Raw genomic sequence first — 23,572 nt, 5'->3', positions numbered from 1 at the left:
TTAAAAAAAAAAAAAAAAAAAAAAAAAAAAAAAATAAATACCTATTGTAGGATAATATTAAAGAAGTATCTGTAACATTTTTTTGTTTGGATCAGATTTTATGGACCTGACTGGATGATATTTTTAAAGAGTAAATAAAAAAAAAAAATTGCTCACTAACATCACCTCTTCTTTTTTGTTTCGCATGTATCAAATATTAAATGATGTTAGCAATGGTACTTAATTTGAAAAATCACCTTTGGTAATTAATATTTGTTCAATTAGTTTAAAAAATGTGTAAACCCTGCTTAATCAATAATTGCTATCTAATTACAATAATATTTTTTCTTAACATTCCAAAATTTTTTTCAATGTTTTACAACTTCTGATTAGCAATACAGTGGATTCAGCTTTATTTTTATTGGCAGTTGTTCTACCTCTTCTCCAATCAGTCATTCTTTGATTTTTGTATTTTTCATTTAAAACGCTTTATATTGGTCCAACATAGCAATATTAATATTAAGCAGTAGCAATATTTAATAGGCGTTCTGAATTGCACTTTCGTTATTGTAACGCTTTTTATTTACAGTTGTCATATTTTCATTTTATTATATGACGATTGCGCCGTGTCACATTTTTGTTCAATATTACACGGACATGAGTATTAAAGGAAAATGTATATTATCATTCATACAAATACAAATTATATCACTTAAAAAAACGCAACATTTATATTAAAATCTTCATATGAATATGTGTGAAAAATATAGTTTAACTGATACTATACACAAAATAATCTTCCTGTATTACTTGAATATCAATCAAAATGAACTTAAAATGCAGTCTCTTGCAATATATTGCAAATAATTCAAATCCTACATTGCAAAACTAATATCAGTCTGATAGAATTTATTGTTTCATTAAGAAGAATCTTATGTCTTAGTTCCTGGTAACAAATGTCTCTCTATAAATGCGATATTACCATTCCCATTTCTCTAGTTACAAACTCAAACCAAATTGCACACAACTATCAAAACAAATGGAACATGTTTCATTTTCTGACTATCTCAATTGTTTAGGATAAGATTTTGAACCCTTAATCGACCATACAGGCTAACCCATTGACGCTATAATCGGTCATCAACTATCGATCATGTATGCCTAGGCTAAAGCTCATCTAAAATAATACTTTAGACAATGTTACTGCTTTAACAAAGAAAATTACGTGTTGGATGAAACAAGAATATTCCTTCATTGCATATTGCTAATGCATCATTACAGATTATTGTACAAGAAAATTTGTTTCTTTACATAAAGAAGTGCTAGTTTTTGAACACAATTAATTAACATGTAAATAAAAAGAACGGTTTTTGTGGAATTCTTAAATTTACAGATTTAAAACAAGTGCTTTCTTTATTTGCACTAAGTTTTATAATATATCAAAGAAATGCATAATAATTAAAACAAAATTTCATTTCCTTTATATGAACAGGGTTTTATACACTTATGTTCATATGTTTAATGATTACTTCCAGTCATTTTTGTCATTATAACTTGTATGCAATTACCCAATTTATAAATAAGTTACTTATAAGATTAAATATGTTTGCTTTGACACTCAAATTGAGAATAGCGGAACCAACATATGTATCTGTATACATACATATTTTATATATTACGTATTATACATACACGCACACGCAATACTATATATTATAATTTTATGATCAATGCATATGAAAAACAAACTTCATCACTGCTGTGTTAGTACAGTCAATAAATTCACACGCATAATATGTCATTTTGTATAATTATACTTTAGATCATTTATTTTCTGTGCAACATGTGGCGCAGAAGTAAGAATTAAGTGCTATTAAAATTGAACTAGCAGTACTGATTTTACTGTGTTGATTGTTTTATCATAAGCACAAATAACACAGATGTGAAAGTGATTGTGCTGATAAAATTGTATAAAAATTATACATTCTGCACCACATGTAATTTAATTATTAGTCTTACATTTTTCTCGGTGCATTATTCAGCTCTGTAGACCTTATATATAATATCTTATTAGTACTTATAGGAAGGAATCGTAGATTTTAGGCCACTAATAGGCCAAACATGTACTTTTATGAAATAATCCAAACTTATGTCTTATAAACATTCACAATACATTTACAAAAATTTAATGAATATAATCAAAAGGAAAGTGTCATAGAAGTGTATTCTATGTATTATGCAAAAAAAGCTGTTAATAATTTTCTCCGTTAATTTTCCCTTACAAAATTATAGCTATTAATTCTAAATTTATAAAGCTCAGAAAATGGAATTTGTAAAAAATAAGAAAAAATGCATTACAACAAACAGCATGTAATTTGTCCCTTTCTTCACTATTGTCCATTGTATTTTTATATTCATCAATATTTACGTAATTTTCTTATTATTATTGTTATTGTTGTTATTGTTATTATACTCTTTTTTTCAAGTATATGATTTAATTCTTATATCATATAATTATGCAACATGGTTTAATAAGCAGCATAGAATAATTTTCTACATGTATACTTAGTTTCCCAAGTGTTACAGCACCAGCACCTTCGTTGGTAGTAACAATTGCTATGAGGTAAATGTTATCTCAATACCAATTATCTTCATATCTTTTTGTATAAATGTATAATTTTAAACCAATTTTAATTAGAATCCTTTAACAGTTTATTTTTGCATATAGTTAGCATTTTCTTTTGAGCTAGTGTATAAATTAATAAAAATTAAATAATCACAACCCACAATTTAAACACAATATTATTTAATCCTTATAACAATTATATATTATGAGAGTTACGTTGTAAGTGCATTTTATTGTAAAAAGTCACTTCAAGAATTGCTGCTCTGCTCTGCTCTTAATAATGACACAATATGAAATTTATAAAAAAAAAAAAGAAAAAAAAAAATTACATATATATAAGAAAGTATTCTTACTTTGAATGCAGGTAAGAATGTGTTTCAAAAATCAGAAAAAGATGATTCAATATGATGACTTATATCTTGTGTAACATTAGTTCAACTTGTTTTCACAGGACTGTCATCCAATTTTTCTGGATTTACAATTACTTGTATTACATAACCTGGTTGTATCTTTGCTTCTTCTATATGCATTTTATCACCTAATAGCTTTCCACCAAAAAACCACCTTTGACGAGAAGGTTCTAGACCTTCCTGACTCTATCCATGTAAATTAAATCATAAATTAATGTAAAATAGAAAAAAATAAGCTTAATACAAATAATTTCATACATACCTGTAATTTCTTTTTTGCAGTAGCAATGGTGTCTTTACTGTAAACAGGCAATTTAACTTCTCCTAATGTTGTTGATAATCTTAACTTCAATGTCTGTTCAACTCCACTATCAATAGGTTCTATAAATAATTAGAACAATTACAAAAGTTGATCTTCCTTTAAAGACTATTATTAAATCCCTTGAGAACTTTTTTATCAAAATTAATTACATTACCTGAACAGTCAGCAGGGGAGTCTCTTCCACTATCTTCTTTTACAATATTAATTGGATATGATAAACAATAAATAGGGACTTGATATCTGGTTCCCAATTCATCATAACATTCTGTAAGAAAGCCATTTGGCACAGAAATATTAGCTCCATCTAATATAGCCTGTGCTAATTGATAATCCTGGGCTTCTGCTGCTGTTGCTCCAGCTCTTAATGCATCCCATATCTCTTTACGTCCATCAAATGCAGGTGCAGTATCCCAAAATTCATCTCTTTTACTTCTTAGCTGTCCTTCTGTCAAAGGTACATCTGACTTCCACCTAATTGCCTCATGGCATAATGGATGGTTCTTCCTTGAATTTCCTGTGTAAACAAAGCATTTTTTCATAACATTAATTTTTTATAAAATTGAGGAATTTCATTAAAAAATCGTATAAATTTGATAAAACTAGAGATAATTATGCTAAATAAAGACAATAATTTGTATTAACACATATAAGGCACATAATGATTCCAAGTTTTAATAAGGTGACAAGCAATGTTGAAATTTTAATACTTGTAGCAATAACGTAAAAATATTAAAAATAATGAAATTTTTGATAAATTTGTCTGATATCACAAAATATTATAATGAATATATATAATTGCACAATATATCATGTAACAAATAATATGCATATATCGCGACATAACACGCAATAAACGTTAGGTACGAAGGTAAGGGAAAAACCTGAACTGTCTTCAAGGTTAGCTGTTGTTGATTGCAATTTCTACGCAAATAATTCCGTATCAATTTTTACCTGAATTTATTCGCGTAGAATTTCCTGTAGTATTATCAACGGAGGCGTCTCTTGCCCTTGTTATACCTATGCAGCCTCCCATCCTAGGTGGCTGGTGTAACCAAACATTTCACTGAAATTTAACAACACCTCACATGCCATTTTCGTCCATCTTATCCACTAAATTACAAATCGGTACCATTAGAGGCGCTATAATCGAATCTTTAGTAACCTAACCTAAAATGTTAACACATATAAATGTGTTTAAAACCTAAATTAAACAAGTTTTGCAAACAATTTTTCAGCACATTTAATATTTTATTAATACGTAACGCGCGGAATAATAGTTGTTAATAAACATTTTATTTCGATTATATTTAATAGTTTCAAGTGGAAAAATTAATTACCGTTACTTTCAATAGAATTATATTTTATTAATATATAAGGTTATTAATATATAAGGTTAAGTAACATAGTAGGAAGGTATGGTTTGCGATGGCTTCACTTACAAGTACCGTTTTTAAAGAAAGATTTCTTACTGCTTTTAATGAAAATGAAATACTGAATGCAACATGTCAAGAGATTGCCTTAGGTGTGTATTAATTACCATAATTGTTCTTCCTATACATGTTGATAATTGGCCTTGATATTTGAAGCAAAAACTTAATACACACAGTAAAAATTTGTTTTTATTTTGCTGAAATATCACCTACGCTAGCACATATATGATCAAAATTGTTATATATTACAAAATTGTTGAATTAGAAATTTAAATATTTGTGTAAGTTTTATACCTCTTAAAAATAATTATTTTTTCTAACTTAGAAATACAATCTGGGTATGCAAAACTTTATGCGGTTGTGGAAGAACTTGGAACTTTTTTGACTGAAAAAGATGTTAAATTACGGGAGAAGGGCATTTGTGCCCTTTCTACTATATTATTTCATTTACCCAAAGATTTCTTAAATGAAAATGAATTGGATTTTATGACATCATTTTATTGTGATAGATTAAAAGAACATCATAATATTATACCTGCAGTATTGAAAGGAATTTTATCGATTGTAAGTTTTATATTTAATACTACATCTATATTTAAATATAACAATTAAATAAAGTAATATCATTGTTTCAGGTTCAAATGAAACATTTTCCTAAGGATTCACCTGAACGTTTATTTAGGGTTCTTTTTGAGAATGTTCAATGCCAATCTCAATTATTGCCTGATCGCCGGAATATATATCTAATATTTATAACATTATTGAAAAATAGAATAGAAGATTTAAAATCTATGGGCCCAGATTTTATTTATGGAGTTATTAGTGCTATAGATGGAGAAAGGGATCCTAGAAATCTTATGCTATTATTTAGCATACTTCCTTATTTTATGACAGAATTTTCATTGGGCCATTTAACTGAAGAAATGTTTGAAGTCATTGCATGTTACTTTCCAGTTGACTTCAATCCTGTAATTAGATCAACCAATCAAGATTTTAATTGTTCATCATTTATGAATATGAATTATAATTTGACTTGACATTTTTCAGTCTGGAACAGAGGGAATAGAAATAACACGTGATGATTTGGCAGAAAAATTAGCACCTTGTCTTTGTGCTATACCAGAATTTGCAGAATTCTGTATTCCACTTATAATTGATAAATTATTTTCCAATCTTAAAGTTGCCAAGTTGGACTCTTTGAGTTTATTATGCAAAGGTGCACAGACATTTGGTGTAAAAGGCCTTAAACAACATTTGATTGAGCTATGGTCTGTTGTAAAAAAAGAAATTATGCCAGGTGGAGATATAGAATTAAAAAATGCAAGTTTAAAAGCTGTTATATCTATAATTGAAACTATAACAAGTGATGTTAAACTTTGTGAAGATTTCATTGACAATATAATCACAGATATAAAGTCATCTTTGTATGATGTGCAGCTTAGTTTGTTTAGGCCATCTGTAAAATTACTAGAATCTGTGGCAATGATCAATGAAGGATCATGCGCTCAAGTATTAAAAGTAATCGTACCATTATGTCTTGGCCAATATTCAACTAAGACTTCAATAACTGATAAAGTAATTTTAATTGAAACATTAAATAGTTTTATTAAAATTGCTGCTGACCACAAATTTACTGTCAAGGGTAAATATGTATCTTATATTCTTTGAGATATGTATTGAAAAGTATTTCGAGTGAGATATAAAATTCTTTTTAGATGTTCCAGAATTAGCATGGACAGATATACCAAACTTATATTTAAATGAACTATCAATACAGAATACCGAATTACAAACAAAGATATTGTTTGGCTTAACAGTGCAGAAAGCGCATTTAAACGAAATACATCGTGCTCAACTTTATGACAAAATTTGTAGTCTAAGTGAAATAAATTATAATGATACAAAAACACTTTGTTATTCGTCTCTTTTAAATTTTGCTATGTTGTATCCACGCGAAATATCAGCTTTGATCAAGGAAAAATTTCAGTTAGATAATGGTAAAATATTAAATTTAATATTCATAATATTTGAAATGTTGATCTTAAAATATAAATTTTTTATTTTAACTGTTTCAGGTGAGGAGAAAATAAAAATACAAATCCATAAACTAGAAGTACTAACAGCTGTTGCTAAAACATATGAATTAGGTATTGAAGTTCTTCCACAAATTGTATCACAAACGAATGTTATGAATCCTGATATAAGCTTTACAGCTTTAAAATGTCTTCATAGGCTGGTTACTACAAAAAATATTGATTATAATGTTCAACATTATTTATACCATGAATGTAATATTATTGAAAAATTGACCACCTTTAACATCAGTCCTATGGATCAAAGATTAGATTTAGTTTTAGATATTTGTCGATTAATTGTACGGAATCTTACGCTCGAAGAACAACAGAATGTTGTCAATAAATATGCTACAAGTTTAAGTCAACAAATTTCGGAATCTGATGCAGTTTTAGTAATGAATATTTTCATTCCCTTGCGTCAAAATATCGATTTAGCAATGAATCTAAATTTATTACAAAACCTTCATAATTTAGCCCTTAATAGTAATCACTCAAATATAAGGCTCATAACATGTAAATTTATTGCTGTAATATTAAACAAAATTAATGATAATAGCGAACACTTCCAGCATATTTTATTATATTTTAAAGAAAAGATAAATAATAACTTGAATTCAGATATTAATATTGAAATAGTGCGAGCAACAGCTTCTTTACAAGTATGGCTAACAAAAGCTATAATTACAAAAGGTTCCTGTAATGTTGAAATATTTTTGGATGAAGTATGTAAATATATTCAGTATGTTTTACTTAATATTGTATATTTAATATTTCATGTTTTTTAATATTATATTCACAGCTTACTAACATTTTGAAACATGACCGAATAGGTCAATATGTAGCACAAGAGTATAAAATTTTGACAAATAGACATGAGGATACTTTGGTAGAAACAAATTTTTGTAATGTCAAAATTTTTTATAAACAAAGAGTGTTTGAACACTTAATTAAGAAAGATTCGGAATTCGAAAATACATCAAGGCAAAACTATCTAAGCGCATTAATACAGCTATTGGAAGATGTACCTGAGGAACTTTTATTTATGTATTTAACTAAGGTACTACTTACATATAAATATAACTAATACTGTTCATATCAATAATAACTTTTTTTAGCAAAATATTCAGTAAAATATTCTCTTTCAGTTGGTCCCACTTTTGATAGAATCTTTGTCTCTTGACAATGAACAACTGATATTTGTAACATTGACAATGTTGAATCTCTTATTGGAGAGTAAACATAATATCTTTTCTGATAAAATTCAATGTTTTATTCCAAGGCTACTAAAATTATTTATGTACAAAACAATGGTAATATTTTACAGAATTACTTGATACTTCAAATGTATATTATTTTATATTCATTATATATTTAAATATCGCAGAAAGTCAGAATAGCAGCTTTAGAGTGTTTAACGAATTACTGCAATTATCCAACAATTTTAATTAACACGTATAAGCAAGATGTATTAGAAAAACTATTAATACCAATTGACGATCGAAAACGTTTAGTCCGAAAAGCCGCAGTAAAAGCAAGAACACGATGGTTCTTAGTTGGCGCGCCAGGAACAATAACAGAACAATGATCTGTTTATTTTAAGTCATTAAATTTATTACAGTAAAACATTTTATAATTCAGAAATAAATACATTTATTTTTATTTAATATAAGTTTATATAAATTTAGTTGTAGTGTTGGTTTGTATATTCTTAAAGTTACATACATAAGTTTAATTTTATATAATCATTTACATATATGTTAAAAGCAAATGAGAAAAAGCAATTTCTCTTACTGTACTACTTTTTCCTTGTAAGAGTAAAGAAACTGATTCATCATATTGTATTTGTCCCATATATTGTACATAATGTACATAATTGAATAAAGAATTGATTTCTGTAATGGGATTGAAACCTGAAAGTTACTCTTTAATGCATTTAGTACACCAGAAGCATGGGTGATGGTAAGACTTAGCTTACAATAATTTATTTTTTTTCAGTTTCAAGAATCTAAAAATTATGTGAAAAATGTGTATCATATCAAAATTTATCTGTAGGTATAGTAAAAAATGGTGCATATAAATATGAAGATGGTACGAAATATATTGGAGATTGGAATGCAAAGGGGTTGAAACATGGTGCTGGCTCTTTACTTCTTCCTGATGGAACACGTTATGATGGTGGTTTTCAAAATGGATTGTGTTCGGGTTTGGGAGTTATAGTGTTTCCAGATGGAGCAAAGTAAATATCATGAAATTATAGGTATTTTATTTGTTATAATTATTAAGCTTTTACCATTTTTATATATTAGATATGAAGGTGAATTTATGCAAGGCTGGTTTCATGGTCATGGTGTATTTTGGAGATCGGATGGAATGAAATTTGAAGGAGAATTTCGTGGTGGTCGTGTGTGGGGACTAGGTATGTAAGCTCTTAAATATCAATACTGTATTATAATTGTTAGTTATATTATAGTATAATAGTATAATATATTATACCATGTTAATATCCAGGATTAGTTACTTATGCAGATGGATCACATGGTTTTCCTAGAAATGAAGGTTTCTTTCAAGATTGTAAACTTGTACGTCGTAGATATTGTCCAGACATAGTACAGAAGGCACAGAAGATTTCAATGATGGCTCGTGCCCAATGTAATTAAAAATTAGATGGAAATAAAAGTCAGTTACATTAAATCTTAATAAAGAGACCTAAGATGTTATACTGTCATTTAATTATTAATTCCAAAAACAGTATTAGATATTATTAATATATAATTTATATTAATATATTAATATATAATATATAATTTATATTAATATATAATATATTAAAATTTCTGATAAAGGTTATTAGCTGACTTATAACTTATATAAACTTAAAATACAGTTTTCTATATACAATTTCAATTTAACATTTTACATTTCGTTATTTATTGAATATTGTAAGGATTACTAAATCTGTTAATGAATTATTCTGCCCTTAATTGTGCAAAATAAAAATTCCTCTGAATATATTTACATTTTCAATCAATAAAATACATAATCCTTTTATTATAAATAGTGTACAAGGAATGAATGTTTTGCATATGTATGTACGCGCGCGCGCGCGTTGACAGGGTGGGGGAAGTATAGGCTTATACAAAATGTAAGAAAACATAACTTATATTATTTAGAATTTTGTAATATAAGTTTTCTGATTCGTTATGCTTGTTACACGGTAACAAATTTTAATTCTCCATTGAAATTCTTGCTTAATTTGCAATAATGCTCATCACATTATTTCATGATTTGTACAATACTTTTGATACAGATTTTGGTAACATGGATTTATGACGTCAGTAATCTGATGTCACACGTGAGGATAAGAAAAATTAACATAAACTAACTTTTTTACAATTTCATGGCTATCATTCTGCGTTGTTCCGGGAATTTGAAAGGCAAATAAGGGTTAAAGGAAGGAGTACGGAATAAGCAGACATTTATAAAACATGTTTTCGAGATAATATTAACCAGCTGTAATCATACGATGTTGCTAAACCTAGATAAGCAGTGATTGTGATACAAGTTCTACGAATTTTCATAGATTTAACAAAATATTTAATAATGTAAATAACATGAAACTTAATAACTTAAAACTATAACAAGCTATGAATCAGTATTTATATAATAAAGTTAGTTTATCATTAAAACAAAACTATTACTCAATAGTAAGATAGATGATCATTTTTTTTATAAAATTTTATAATCGTTACACGACTTCCTAACATTTCCATAGGAAGAATCTAATTGTACATTGAAATGACATCTCCAGGTAAGAATAAATTGTCCTTTATGTTTGTTGCTTTTGCTTATTGCCATTATACCGTACACGATACAGTTATAACAGTTTTCTATTGCTTCATTCCTATCGTTGGTTAACATGGAGATGGTGCTTGTATTTTGTTCCCTCTCGTGTTTTGATTAGCCAATAGTCAATATCTATTAGATGTTAGCATCGTTCTGCTTTTTTCATTTTTGTCTGAAATTTAATAAAGACTTGGCACACGCGTTATCACAATAATTTCGTGAACATATATATACCGCCGCTCCTATAATTCGTCATTTAAGATCGTATAAAGTATTGATGACGTTATTTCGCAAGTAATATTAACAATTATTATCTATGATTTAAAATTAATTAAAATTAAATGAAAATATTGATTAAATAACAATCATATCATATATGTTAATTCATCATTTAAAGATAATAAGTTTTTATCTAGCGTATTTAATGTAGTTTTTTGTTAATCGATTGAAAATATATATAAAAATTAATTTATAAAAGGATAATTTCATTTTTATTAATAATAAAAATATAATATCATACAATATTATGCAAATCCAAATTGAAATCGTTTAAAACAGTTGTTAAAATACATCTTTTATCATAAATATAAAATGTATTTTTCAATCTAGTATATTCATGTTTTTGATCCATGACATGCATAATGAGAGTAACCTTTGCCTTGTTAAAGAGGATGAAACACATAAATACATACTATATTAGTTGTTTGTGTTTGTTGTATTGTTCAATGATTCGTTAATAATTTATAATAAATATTCAGTAATTTAAAAAATATATATTTTACATAAAAAGATTAATATTCTTTATATTGTTAATATAACTTTTTTAAATTTTCAGTCAAGGAATTATATATTATATTAGGGAGAATTATAAATGACTCAAAGATCAGCAATGAGTCCTCAGACTTATAAAAATCACATCACAGCAAAAGCTATGTCATCCAATGGTTATACTGGTACTGAGACTCCAATTAAAGAGTTCAAAAACCATTCATCACCTTGTGAGTCATTCAATTGTATGTGTGCTTAGAGTAGCCACTTTTATTTTTTTATTATTACTACTTTTATATAAGAGCATCACTTTACTGATAGTTTAATAATTATAATTAATTTATTATAAGAAAATATTTTAAGTTAAAAATTATTGTGACCCTCTTATGTAATAATTATGATTCTATTTTTTATTATTATGTTTTTATATTTGAATGCTTAGATTTTTGTAATTGTTTATATATGTTGCATTCATGTACATTGTAATAGAAATATTATAAAAGCCTGTAATATATTTATAGTTTATAGTTTTTTATTGTATGTATAAATATTGTATGCTTCATATATAAGAAATTAATATATTATTGTAAAGGCTGCATTTTGTTTGAATATTTATCATTTAAATATTCCTAATGTTCATGATTTATCAGATTCATGTTATTTGGTATAATAACATTTTTTTTTGTTTTTAGCAATGCCATGGTTTGGTATGGATATAGGTGGTACATTATGTAAATTAGTATATTTTGAACCTAAAGATATTACAAGAGATGAAGCAGATGCTGAAGTTGAGACTCTAAAAAATATTCGACGATATTTAACTAAGAATTCTGCATATGGGAAAACAGGTCATAGGGACACACATTTACAAGTATGTTTCAAGAGTATGTTTTCTGAATACTTTATCTTGAATATTTTATTCTGAATGCTATAATCCTAATATTATTACAAATACACGTTGTGTTGTAGATGGATAATATTTGTATTAGAGGTAGACGTGGTACTTTACATTTTATTAGATTTCCTACAAGTGAAATGGGGAATTTTTTAGCATTAGCTAGGTCTAAAGGTATGGCAAATCTTGTAACAACAGTCTGTGCTACTGGTGGAGGAGCATACAAATTTGAAAAAAATTTTAAACAAGTAAGATATGTTCTTCTCTACATTATAATATATTTCAATACATCTTCAATGTAAATCTAAATAATTGTTTTTTTCTTATAGGAAGTAAATATGAATTTAGCAAAATTTGATGAACTAGATAGTTTAATACGTGGTATGCTTTATATAGAAACAACGAATCCACATGAATGTTATTATTGGTCTCATCCTACGGATGATAGTAAATGTCAGAAGATTCCTTATGATTTCTCTGAACCCTATCCTTTTGTAGTATGTTTAATTTTTTAAAATACTAATTTGTGTTTACATAATATTAGTGTATTGTATACAATAAATTAAGTGATGTTTTATAAATACCTTTTGCAGCTTGTAAATATAGGGTCAGGAGTGAGCATATTAGGAGTCTATGGGCCAGAAAATTTTAAAAGAATATCTGGTACCAGGTATGTTCTTTTTATTTCAATATAAATACATATTGTTGAATTAAGAATATATAGTAACATATCCTTTTATATCTAGTCTAGGTGGTGGCACATTTTTAGGATTATGTTGTTTATTAACCGGATGCAACACTTTTGAAGAAGCAATAGAGTTAGCAACTGGGGGTGATAATACTAGAGTGGACAAATTAGTTAAAGATATTTATGGTGGAGATTATGGACCTTTTGGTCTTCCAGGAGATCTCGTTGCAAGCAGGTAGGACTTTTAATAATTATATAAATGTTTCTGTTTTTTTGCATGTTTATAATGTATTTTTTATTCAGTGCACTTTGTCTTAATTATATGTGTAGCTTTGGACAGATGAATTCCAAAGATCGACGGAATACTGTTAGTAAAGAAGATCTTGCACGTGCGACACTTGTTACTATCACAAACAATATCGGTTCTATCGCCCGTATGTGTGCTGTTAATGAAAAGATTGAAAGGGTATGGAATATTCGCAATTAATGTATTTATGGTATTTAATTCTTAATAGTAATACAATTGGTAATTTCAGGTAGTATTTGCAGGAAATTTTCTTAGAGTGAACCCTATATCAATGAAACTTCTGGCCTATGCTATGGATTATTGGTCTAAAGGAACAATGAAAGCTTTATTTTTAGAGCATGAGGTGGAATATATATTAAAATACATTTTTAAAAATAAGTTTAAAGAATTTAAATGTATTTATGTCTTTTCTTCTTTTTCAATTGTAGGGTTATTTTGGTGCAGTAGGATGTCTTCTCCAATTTAAGGGCGAAACAAATTAAAAATACAAAAAATGAATGAGCATTCCATTTGATATACTAACTCAAATGAATCTTTTTCATGAAGATGGTTATATAATTATTTAACGTAATTATTTATTTTTGTTATGTAATATTTAGTTTTTCAGAAAGTATTGTATATGTTGTATATGCAATTACAATATTACACCAAATTTTAATAACGGTAAAAACCTAAGGTCGGGATTGTATTATCTTTAAATATGACCATATTTATTATAATTTTAATGAATGAGCACGGTATAATTATTTTCGAACGTGTTACGTAATTATTGCATAAACACCTAATGTGGGCACAAACCTTGCACGAGTTTATACAGAAAAATACAATGGACCAAAACTCAAACACATACAACTTACTAAACTATTCTTTATATGGGTAAAATGAGTCTACCTCATGTTTTACTTTCTAAATATTTGTATAAATATATGCTCAGATTCTTACATACAAGGTATGATATTTATTATGTGTACATTTTCCAATTGTTTACAATTATTAAAGAAAAAAAAAAAAAAAGGAACAAAAAAGTACTTGCATTCATAATGTATTTAATAGTTGTTATTACTATTGATTATACCAATAATATGTTTTTACTTTGATCATTAAAAAGTATAAAATGACTCATTAGTGATCTATTGTAATTAAATTATGATGGTTAAAATTAATACAAAATACATTGGTCAGTGGCCACATTTATAGGTTATTCACATGCATTTTTTAGCTATTGAAAAAATACACTGGGTAATGTATACTTATCGTTATTGAATTATAGAATTTTGTATACTTATCGTTATTGAAACGTGTTATGCATAGGGTGCTTCAAGATGTAGACACGTAACGTATTATTATAAAACATTTCTTTTATAAAATAATTTATAATGAAAACAATAGAATGAGAAATATCACGAAGATATTTGTACTATAGCACTATAAAGAGAAAATGTTTTTTCTAAACGTATTTTATATGTTTAACGTTATGACTAACATTTGTATGAATTTACAAAAATAAAAAAAAGAGCAAATTTTTTTATAAGTTTATTTTTATGAAATAGACACAAATGTAATCTCCTTATATTAATAAATAATTCCATACTGGCGAGATATTAGAAGCTTTAAACTGTCATTGTAAACTAATGTTCCGTCTATGTTAAATAGACTTGCATGCATTTAATGTTTTTATTGGATAAATAATACCGTTATTGGAGAATAAAATAGTATTCTTTCCTTCTTATCATATTATACATTGTACTGCGTATTCTATATGTTCCCCTGATACTGTAAAGTTTTGGTTACTTAGCAACTAGTCTGACAAAACACTATAACATCACGTTGAAATCATGTAGTGATCTTTATACAATGAAATTATAAAATAAAGATATAAATATTTTAAAATAATAATTGATACTGGTATTCTTTATAATCTATTTTATATTTTCGTAAATTTTTATTTATAAACAGCGAAATTATAATACATACAATTTTTGTGATATTCTATTTTGATCTTAATTTTTTGTAAAAATGGTGAGTTTGTAAATTTCTAATTGTAAATGTAATCAATTGTAATTATATAAATACAAAACTATTTTTTTTGTCTCTATTCAAATTATGTAGGGGCCTAAAAAAGCAAAAGTACCTAACACTGTTGATGGAGTAGATACAACAAAAATGAATAGAGAACAATTAGAAATTTATGCTCACAAGATTCTTGAGGAAATGGAGCGTGAACGGGAGGAAAGAAACTTCTTCCAACTTGAAAGAGATAAGATTAGGACTTTTTGGGAAATTACGAAACATCAATTAGATGAAGCACATGCAACTGTCAGGTATTTCTATACACTTGACTATAAATTTAATATTTTACTGACATTTAATTGAAGTATGCGATTTTCAAAGAAATAAAGAACGTGAAAAAGAAGAGTTATCAGAAAAACATGAAGCAGAACTCAAATTATATAAGCAGAAAGTAAAACATTTAATGTACGAGCATCAGACAAATTTGTCAGAAACTAAAGCTGAACATATGGTTGCCCTTAAAATGGCACAAGATGATCATACTCTTCAAGAAAATGAATTAATTAAAGATAAAAGAGAATTGAAACGATTGCAAAAAGAACAGGATTTAGCCCATATAAATGAAATAAAAGCATTAAAATTGGTATGAAAGAAATAAAAAATGCTTTTTATTGTTATTGAACACTTTGTGTAAATGAAAATTTATTATTTAGCAACACATGGAGGATACAGATAAACTAATAAAACAATTTGAAACTGAAGCTGCAGAAATGGAACAAAAATATGAACAAAAATTAACAAGCCAATATGAATCTCTTACTTTAAAACATCGTATGGAAATAACTGAAGTAGAAGAAAGAAAAAATACGCAAATTGCAAATTTGATAAAAAATCACGAGATTGCATTTGCGGAAATGAAAACGTATTATAATGATATTACTCTCAACAATTTGTCTTTGATAAAGAGTATGAAGGTATAATTGGTAAAAGTAAAAAGTTATATATTTATTAATATCATTGGATTTGTAGGACCAAATGGATGAAATGAGAAATAACGAAGAGCGTATGAAGAAACAAGTTCGAGAACTAACAACTGAAAATAAAAAATATTCTGCCGATATAAAAATGCATGAAGAATCCTTAGCGAATTTTACTCGCCAACTTGCAAATTATGAAAAAGATAAACAAAGTTTGATCGTTGGTATTTACCATTTTTTTTCCATATGTCTATTATTTTTTTTCTAATGCTTTAATAATTTCAGAATACTAAGAAGAGATTAGCGATAACCAATAAAGATTTTGAGAACTTGAAATGGGAGAATGAAGTACTAGAATTACGTTTCGAAAAAGTAAAAAAGGATATATTTTTTTTTCTAAAAGAATTATATTCATTTTTTTCTAATTAACAGTTGATATGTTATTGTTTAGTGCCAGTCTGAAAGAAATGAATTACATTCAAGATTTGTCGCAGCAATACTAGAATTGCAACAGAAAACAGGCTTAAAGAACGTTCTTTTGGAAAAGAAACTTGAGAAATTATCGGATTTATTGGAACAGCGTGAAGCACAGATTAGTGAAGTGCTTGCTGCTGCTCAATTGGATCCAATGGCCGTTATTAATGCTAATAAAAAATTAGAGGTTCGTACATTTCTTTGCTTTTTCTTTTCATATATGTACATATAAGTCAATTTTTCCTGTAGAATATGTTGAATAGAAAAAATAGCGCGATACAAGATCTGCAATATGAGTTGGCAAAAGTTTGTAAAGCGCATGACGATCTACTTCGAACGTACGAAGCTAAATTACAAGAATACGGGATTCCAAAGAGCGAACTTGGTTTTCAGCCTCTGAAAGTGAAGGCAATAACTGCGAAGTTGGGATTAGGGCCTGCTGGTCTTGTTACCATGAATCATTAGTCTATAAGATTTTAGCAATATTTTTTATTTTTTATTTATTATACAGTACACTTCCACTAATAATTAGTGAAATGTAAAATAATAAAATAAGATTAACGCAGAAAGAATTTAAATAATCTCTGATGCAAAATTTCTTTATTTTGTGAAACAAATAAGTTTCAACACATCTGTTTTATTTTCTTAAAAATTACATAAAATTATCACAGAATGTACAGAGTAGATCATAGTGATGCCTGATAGTTGTATGCTTGTTCAATTTTATCTATTTCATTATTTATTCAATCCTTTTATCATTTATTTCAAATATTTCAATAGTAAATTATGATGCCCCTTTTTATCATATGTTGTAATAACTGTTTAACAACTAACAGGCACAAGTATACTGAAAATGTTTATATATATATATATATATATATATATGTGGTGTGTGTGTGTGTTGTGTGTGTACGTGCGCGCGTGTGTGTCGTGTGTGTGTGTGTAGATTTTATATATAGATATTAATATATAGACATAGACACATTTACTAGTCTAATTTACAAAATATTATAAATCGAATATATCAGGTCACGTGGTTAATAAGGTTCAAACACTTATATATATATGGCTTATGTAAAATACCTTTCATTTGACTCTATTGATTTTTTCAGTTTTGGAAACATTTAATTATTTAATGAAGAAATAACTTATTGTTTTTATTTTCACATTTGAAAACATTATATAATATTTTGTATACTCTTATTTGATATACTCTTATTATTACATGTGCAAACGCGTACGGGCGAATGCGTATATTCTTTGTACACACATATATAATTATATATACGTATCTATGCATATATATTTTTTATACGTGTATGTATATTAAGAATTTGGCACAATAAGAAATAGAATCACAGTTGAAATCATTGTACATTATAAGAGTTATGGTTTGTTAATACTTCCTTTTTTTATATCTGCAAGTTCAATCATAACTTCCTCTGTATTCGGAAGATATTTTGAATGTATAATGCAATTTATCTACGTTTCATTTTCGATTGTTATGTTATACCACGAAATAAGTCGTTAAGAGATCATGATTTCAGAAATAATAGTATGAACATCTAAAAATCGTTATATTTAATTCCGACCACTGTGAAGTTTTCTTGCAGATTTTTAGATTAGTCTCATTTCATTGGTTCATCATGTCAAAAGAATATTGAATCTATTTAATTTCTCAGAGCCGCACAGATGTGAATCATAGATAGTAAAAAAAATAAGCATCTGTTTTAATTTTAGACATTAGTGGTCCATTGTTCCGTTATATTTCCCTTCTATATTAGATTCTTATATATTCTTTAAAGTATACTACTATTACAGGTGCACAAGTTTCTAACATTTCCATTTAATAGTGCTGCAATCAAGTGAAAAACTATGCATATTGTTTCTAAACAATTTATCAGCATTACACTTATACTGCTTTGATAAAAATTTTGTAAAATATAACGCTACACTTTCATTTGAGTTTTTAGAAATTGTTGAAAAGATATGAATATGCAATAAATCTCTCAAAGATAAATTTTTATTTCTGTGGTAACTAACAATATGTCACCTGCTTTGTATATCAAACTATCAAGAAATAAAAATTTTGAATATCGTATTTAAGATAAACGCTCTCTTCGTAAAAATTGTAAGCGAAAAACAAACGCTTGTGCTCAGTAAAAAAAACTTGATAAAAAATTTTTTTAGTAGTTTCAATTTTAAAGGAATTATAGAGAATATAATTTTTGCATTATAAAATCGAACGAAACGATCATTTAATTTCGTATAAAAAGTATCTTCAATAAAGTATTTGTACATGCATTATTTTTAATTTGAGATCCATAAAATATTTTTTGATTCTTATTCAACTCATTATCTTCCAGTTTGGCAAAACTTCGGCAATTAATGTAGAAAAGTATGTTGTTACGTTATATACAACGGTTTCACCAGCGGCTAAAATTGCGCCAAATGAACCATATGTACCATAATCTATAATACTGTGATTACATGCTGATAAAACCGCGAGGTCTTTGCCTGGACCTCTTGCATCCATATCCGATACGAATTTGATTCTATGTTTTTTACTATTCAAATTATATTTGCACCAAACTATATTATCGCTAGTTACTACAAATACTACATTATGATACTTGCCAATAAAGTAATCCATTGCTGCAAAATAATAGCTGACTGGTGCAGGTCGGATCTTTAGTTTTTGCCATAGATAATCCACATAATCTGTTCTTCGTATGTGTATGCTTACAAATGTTGGTTCAGACAAATTAAATTCTTCTGCTACCTCTTTCAATACCTTTTCTGCATAAGCTCTTAAATTTGGTTTAAATGTAAATTCTCTTCGTACATCATCCAACCACACCAGAATAAGGGACCAGTAGGCTGCATGTCTATCAATTAAGATGTTAAAAACATTAAAACCTCAGCAGTAATAAATAATGTAAATTAGTTTACCTTGGTATGATGATATTCTGTTCTGTACTGTTCCATTGTCCAAGAGAATTAACGACCTGACTTACATCCAAATTACATCTTCCAATGTAACTAAGCGGTGGAATACTAAGGTTTTCAAAATATTCTTCAAGAGTCTTCAGTATACATCGTGGCATAAATGGTTCCAAACCAGTCCTTCTTGCAGTGGCCCATACTGATACGTATTCCCAGATTTGATTTCCAAGCCTACCACCTTGAACTGCAGAAACTATTCCATATTTGGGGCAGGGATTCCTCCACTCTGGTGGTATCCTGATATTTTTTAAGGTGGTACGACAAAGAGCTTGTTCATATGTTGAAATTTTGATGTGACGGGCTGGTGGATTGGATGTGTACATAGGAAACAGGAAGACATGGATGCCGAAGACCACTATCACAGCAAGAACTATTGCACTTGCAAGTACATGCTGCTGAGCGTGACTCATTATCCTTATATTCTTGTATGATGTAGTCACTACGTATGGGTCAATTCTTTTTCTATCTTCTACTGCTTTCTGCTTATTTATTTTCTACTCTTCAACTTCCACTAGTCCAGCATTTCGTATCTACAGGTGTGCCATGTCCTTTGCTTTTCGTCGTACATCTTTATAATGATAATATTACTTTTATTGGACAGTGCATGCTTCTTAATTAAGGATGATAACAAGATATGAATCATGTAAATAATGATGATAATAGAATTAATTGGAAAAACATCCATTGATAAGTGATATGCATTTTTTTTATTCTAATGTATAAAAATATTGTTATATTTCGAGAATAAAATGTTAATATCTCGTTCGATTTTATTTCGTCATAGGTAACATTATTAAGTAGTATATAGCGATGTTGGTCAGACAGGGAAAAGGACATGGCCTAGCATATTTTATTTAAAAGCTGCTAATTTAGCAAGGTTTTATTGTACAAAGCACGATACATGTATATCAAAATTGTTTATTGATATTTGTTTATTTTGAATCTAATGAAATTATATTACATGTTATATATGATACTACAAGGTAGTAACAGGTGGTGAGTTTTAGATATTGCACGAACTTTGATATATATACAAGAGTAATATTTACTATTCATATAGCTACATATAGCATATAAATAAAATTGTAAAGAAAAATACTTACACTGAAGTGAGAAAAAAATCATTAAAAACTTGATATAAATATTGAAAGATAGAAATAATTGTATTACGTTTGGTACTTGAATCGAATTAAATATAAACGATAATATTTCAATATCCACTCACCTGTTCCAAAAAATGATTGACATTGCATATGAAATCCACTACCATACATGAGTTTTATATTCACTACTCTTTTGTTTCTACCACTCATGTTTTCCCGGCGAAATCGATGCGTATCTCGTGCATTGACGCTTGTTGCGTATCTACACGAGATGCTTTACATTGTTTAAAACGTTACTTTTTCGACGCGAATAATCACGGTATACGCATTTTTCTTACTACGCCGGTGTTCTGGTTTCTATTCGCGACAAAACTGTTCCAATAAGTTGCAGAACAGTCAACGTTTCGTTTAGACAGAACTTGCATCCTTGGAACGAGGGATGTTGTCCCGTCGGATGACGTCATGGGTAACCGTCACCCTGGACAGTATGATGTATAGATTTTTACTTCACTGGATGTGGATGAAAGTAACTGACTGGGTATAGTAGAATACTACTATACCAGCAATTGTAAAGTAACCTCTGCTTAGAAGGTTCAATCAGTAAAATCGAGCATGGTGGCACCACTTGGACCTTGTCCCTCAGTAATCGAATTGTGTAATTTGAATTTCGCTCAGATTCGCATCCCAACCTCGCACAGTCGTATCTAATAATTTGATTCTATGATATTTTTTGTTTTGTTTAAGTTATTTCTAAGAACGTAGAGACCGTGTAACGATAATTAAAATCATCACATTACGTTCATTACGATTGTAAGTAACATTACTCGATAATTTATACATTTGTTCTACATTTTCCATAAAAAAGATTAAGTCTATAGTAATTTAACAAAGTAAGTTACGTTAACAGTGTAAAATTTACGAGCAGATGTAATAAGTTTCTATATTCAATCAGAAAGAATTCCTCTTAACATCGGGAGAAAGTAGAGCATGGAAGCTTAGCGTCTCGTCTCGAAATCATAACGAGAGCATGATAATATCGAAATATTCGGTTATTCCATTCAATCTTTTTCTCTTCGTTTCACCCACGTTTCACGTTCTTCGTTCTTTCTCATTGGTATAAGAGATCGATATATATATATAAGCTTTATTGTGCATTCGATTGACGCTTGTATCCGCAATATTGTTCAAGAGATTTCTATATCCACGATAAGACACGGAGATAACCTCTTCGGGATAAGCCGGAAAATTTCTGACAGGGTAAAACTTCACATTGTTATCCCATTGGCAGTAATTTATATAACTAGATATACTATAATTCTATCTTTCTAACAATATTAAAAAATTAAAATGTGCTATATTTTGAATGAATTATTTTTAATGAAATTAAAATTGTTTTATTTATTATTAATAACAAATTGTTCAAAACACAAGAAATAGATAATTAATAAAAAAAAAAAGAGTAAAAAGATGAATGTATTATTAGTTACTTACTTATAGAATTATACTTATAGATCACAGCCTAGCCGATCTTCATTATTTATTCTACCCATACCCCATCCTTCTTAATTTAATAATAACTTTTTAATTATTTTATTTAGAAGAATTTTTTTTTATTTCATCATTGGATTGTTCGTGTCTCAGCAGGGAGTTGTTTATTGCGTTTGTTCGTTTTTTTTTTTGTTCCTATTTGTTTAATTTTTATTTTATTTCCTATTTTTAATGCATTCTTTTTCTAATTTAAATCTTTCGTTTTCATCTTTACCTGGATTTTGCTCAGAAGACATCGTTGGACGTCACGGGATGCGTGCGCAGTTCTAAATAGTTATAAGATAGATCCCTAGGGTAAATTTAGTGTGCACGCTTTCCATACCGAGGCACGTTACCCAGACGCCATACCGAGACAAGCTAAGAGCTACGCACCTTTAATCCAGGGTACGTAAAATAATTGTATTTATTTTACAACGAAACGTATATTTGTTATATTTAGTAGATACTGGAGCTGGAAAATGGCGTACAGTGTTAGGTCCACCCTGTACAGCGTCTTTGTGTTTTCGCATTTAGAAACGTTCTTTTCGTGCTACGAAGATATCGCAGACTAAATATTAGTCACATAGAGTTCAACGTCATCTATACCTTTCCCTATCTTTTATTCGCTTCGAATCGGACAACGAACAAAAATAACGCGCTCTTACAATGCAAATACGCTCTGTATATTTCGCGAATTCTCTACCAAGCGAAAATAAACGAACTGCCCGTGGCCGTCGATATTGGACATCAAGCTGTCTCGCCGAAATCAGCCTCGGTGCATTTCGATATTACCTGGACCTCTGTTGAACCGTCTGTTTTGAAATATCGTTTCTTCCACGATCATCGAGATCCAGTTACTCGATTAGCGATTGGAAGCACAGCGTGAAAGGAAGAGAGCAGCCAGGATGAATCTCCTGCGTGAGTCATGTCGCCGTTTCTGTATGCACCACGCAGAACGCGTACTCAACCGGGCTGGCTACCCTGTTCGCGATCAAATTTCATTTAGCTCGATTCTCAGCGAGCAAAATGCAATTTCCATGCAAACTCCCGACCAACAGCGTAAACTTTCCTTGCCTAACTAGAAGTCGAGCACGAACGAATGGATCCTCCGAGTGAACCCCAAGCTAGAATA

The 23,572-nt window shown here is 28.5% G+C and overlaps 6 protein-coding genes across 9 annotated transcripts; 4 read left to right on the top strand and 2 right to left on the bottom strand.

Annotated features, from left to right (window-relative positions):
* Nucleotides 1-2,976: 2,976 nt before the first annotated feature.
* Nucleotides 2,977-4,466, bottom strand: LOC108551992 (ubiquitin domain-containing protein 1). The gene is made up of 4 exons (XM_017906357.1): nucleotides 4,289-4,466; nucleotides 3,492-3,851; nucleotides 3,278-3,396; nucleotides 2,977-3,201 (listed from the first exon to the last, which is right to left on the bottom strand). The coding sequence occupies exons 1-4, from the start codon at nucleotides 4,368-4,370 to the stop codon at nucleotides 3,040-3,042; spliced, it is 723 nt and encodes a 240-aa protein (XP_017761846.1). The 5' UTR covers nucleotides 4,371-4,466; the 3' UTR covers nucleotides 2,977-3,039.
* Nucleotides 4,467-4,735: 269 nt separating this feature from the next.
* Mms19 (MMS19 nucleotide excision repair protein) lies at nucleotides 4,736-8,427 on the top strand. The gene is made up of 9 exons (XM_017906351.1): nucleotides 4,736-4,859; nucleotides 5,093-5,331; nucleotides 5,403-5,735; nucleotides 5,815-6,409; nucleotides 6,483-6,764; nucleotides 6,843-7,564; nucleotides 7,642-7,899; nucleotides 7,988-8,152; nucleotides 8,227-8,427. The coding sequence occupies exons 1-9, from the start codon at nucleotides 4,763-4,765 to the stop codon at nucleotides 8,425-8,427; spliced, it is 2,892 nt and encodes a 963-aa protein (XP_017761840.1). The 5' UTR covers nucleotides 4,736-4,762.
* A 219-nt stretch (nucleotides 8,428-8,646) lies between these two features.
* Nucleotides 8,647-9,540, top strand: rtp (MORN repeat-containing protein retinophilin). Its single transcript, XM_017906358.1, has 4 exons — nucleotides 8,647-8,801; nucleotides 8,895-9,078; nucleotides 9,149-9,258; nucleotides 9,351-9,540. The coding sequence occupies exons 1-4, from the start codon at nucleotides 8,792-8,794 to the stop codon at nucleotides 9,497-9,499; spliced, it is 453 nt and encodes a 150-aa protein (XP_017761847.1). The 5' UTR covers nucleotides 8,647-8,791; the 3' UTR covers nucleotides 9,500-9,540.
* Nucleotides 9,541-10,504: 964 nt separating this feature from the next.
* fbl (pantothenate kinase 3 fbl) lies at nucleotides 10,505-14,013 on the top strand. 4 transcript variants are annotated; one of them, XM_017906345.1, is made up of 10 exons: nucleotides 10,505-10,650; nucleotides 11,521-11,683; nucleotides 12,146-12,324; nucleotides 12,423-12,596; nucleotides 12,678-12,845; nucleotides 12,942-13,018; nucleotides 13,095-13,271; nucleotides 13,367-13,502; nucleotides 13,573-13,686; nucleotides 13,772-14,013. In XM_017906345.1, the coding sequence occupies exons 2-10, from the start codon at nucleotides 11,557-11,559 to the stop codon at nucleotides 13,823-13,825; spliced, it is 1,206 nt and encodes a 401-aa protein (XP_017761834.1). In that variant the 5' UTR covers nucleotides 10,505-10,650; nucleotides 11,521-11,556; the 3' UTR covers nucleotides 13,826-14,013. The 4 variants fall into 4 exon arrangements, with proteins under 4 accessions (XP_017761834.1, XP_017761832.1, XP_017761835.1 ...); XM_017906343.1 differs by having other exon boundaries at nucleotides 11,521-11,698; XM_017906344.1 differs by lacking the exon at nucleotides 10,505-10,650 and adding an exon at nucleotides 10,718-10,979 and having other exon boundaries at nucleotides 11,521-11,698.
* Nucleotides 14,014-15,458: 1,445 nt separating this feature from the next.
* Gas8 (Growth arrest specific protein 8) lies at nucleotides 15,459-17,269 on the top strand. The gene is made up of 7 exons (XM_017906341.1): nucleotides 15,459-15,664; nucleotides 15,735-15,996; nucleotides 16,067-16,327; nucleotides 16,383-16,550; nucleotides 16,616-16,702; nucleotides 16,782-16,991; nucleotides 17,054-17,269. Exons 1-7 carry the CDS (start codon nucleotides 15,507-15,509, stop codon nucleotides 17,267-17,269), a joined length of 1,362 nt encoding a protein of 453 aa, XP_017761830.1. The 5' UTR covers nucleotides 15,459-15,506.
* Nucleotides 17,270-19,151: 1,882 nt separating this feature from the next.
* Nucleotides 19,152-21,226, bottom strand: LOC108551987 (galactoside 2-alpha-L-fucosyltransferase 1). Its single transcript, XM_017906347.1, has 3 exons — nucleotides 21,036-21,226; nucleotides 19,757-20,378; nucleotides 19,152-19,692 (listed from the first exon to the last, which is right to left on the bottom strand). The coding sequence occupies exons 2-3, from the start codon at nucleotides 20,218-20,220 to the stop codon at nucleotides 19,152-19,154; spliced, it is 1,005 nt and encodes a 334-aa protein (XP_017761836.1). The 5' UTR covers nucleotides 20,221-20,378; nucleotides 21,036-21,226.
* Between the last annotated feature and the right edge of the window lie 2,346 nt (nucleotides 21,227-23,572).

This window comes from Eufriesea mexicana, unplaced genomic scaffold (assembly GCF_001483705.2).
Source record: "Eufriesea mexicana isolate 0111107269 unplaced genomic scaffold, ASM148370v2 scaffold5385, whole genome shotgun sequence".
Taxonomy (NCBI): domain Eukaryota; kingdom Metazoa; phylum Arthropoda; class Insecta; order Hymenoptera; family Apidae; genus Eufriesea; species Eufriesea mexicana.
The sequence above is the reverse complement of the archived record's forward strand: the minus strand, read 5'-3'. Positions and strand labels throughout refer to the sequence as shown.

Bases quoted from the DNA above. Each gene is read 5' to 3' on its own strand.
- LOC108551992 (XM_017906357.1), bottom strand. From the start codon at position 4,370: ATGGGAGGCTGCATAGGTATAACAAGGGCAAGAGACGCCTCCGTTGAT. The intron at 3,852-4,288 runs GTAAAAATTGAT...TTGTTTACACAG, and splicing joins TTCTACGCGAATAAATTCAG to GAAATTCAAGGAAGAACCAT. The intron at 3,397-3,491 runs GTAATGTAATTA...AATTATTTATAG, and splicing joins CTCCCCTGCTGACTGTTCAG to AACCTATTGATAGTGGAGTT.
- Mms19 (XM_017906351.1), top strand. From the start codon at position 4,763: ATGGCTTCACTTACAAGTACCGTTTTTAAAGAAAGATTTCTTACTGCT. The intron at 4,860-5,092 runs GTGTGTATTAAT...TTTCTAACTTAG, and splicing joins ATGTCAAGAGATTGCCTTAG to AAATACAATCTGGGTATGCA. The intron at 8,153-8,226 runs GTAATATTTTAC...TAAATATCGCAG, and splicing joins TATTTATGTACAAAACAATG to AAAGTCAGAATAGCAGCTTT.
- rtp (XM_017906358.1), top strand. The intron at 9,079-9,148 runs GTAAATATCATG...TTTATATATTAG, and splicing joins GTGTTTCCAGATGGAGCAAA to ATATGAAGGTGAATTTATGC. The intron at 9,259-9,350 runs GTATGTAAGCTC...GTTAATATCCAG, and splicing joins TGGTCGTGTGTGGGGACTAG to GATTAGTTACTTATGCAGAT.
- fbl (XM_017906343.1), top strand. From the start codon at position 11,557: ATGACTCAAAGATCAGCAATGAGTCCTCAGACTTATAAAAATCACATC. The intron at 12,846-12,941 runs GTATGTTTAATT...TACCTTTTGCAG, and splicing joins CTGAACCCTATCCTTTTGTA to CTTGTAAATATAGGGTCAGG. The intron at 13,272-13,366 runs GTAGGACTTTTA...TTATATGTGTAG, and splicing joins GGAGATCTCGTTGCAAGCAG to CTTTGGACAGATGAATTCCA.
- Gas8 (XM_017906341.1), top strand. From the start codon at position 15,507: ATGAATAGAGAACAATTAGAAATTTATGCTCACAAGATTCTTGAGGAA. The intron at 15,665-15,734 runs GTATTTCTATAC...CGATTTTCAAAG, and splicing joins GAAGCACATGCAACTGTCAG to AAATAAAGAACGTGAAAAAG. The intron at 16,992-17,053 runs GTTCGTACATTT...TTTTTCCTGTAG, and splicing joins ATGCTAATAAAAAATTAGAG to AATATGTTGAATAGAAAAAA.
- LOC108551987 (XM_017906347.1), bottom strand. From the start codon at position 20,220: ATGAGTCACGCTCAGCAGCATGTACTTGCAAGTGCAATAGTTCTTGCT. The intron at 19,693-19,756 runs GTAAACTAATTT...CTTAATTGATAG, and splicing joins CAGAATATCATCATACCAAG to ACATGCAGCCTACTGGTCCC.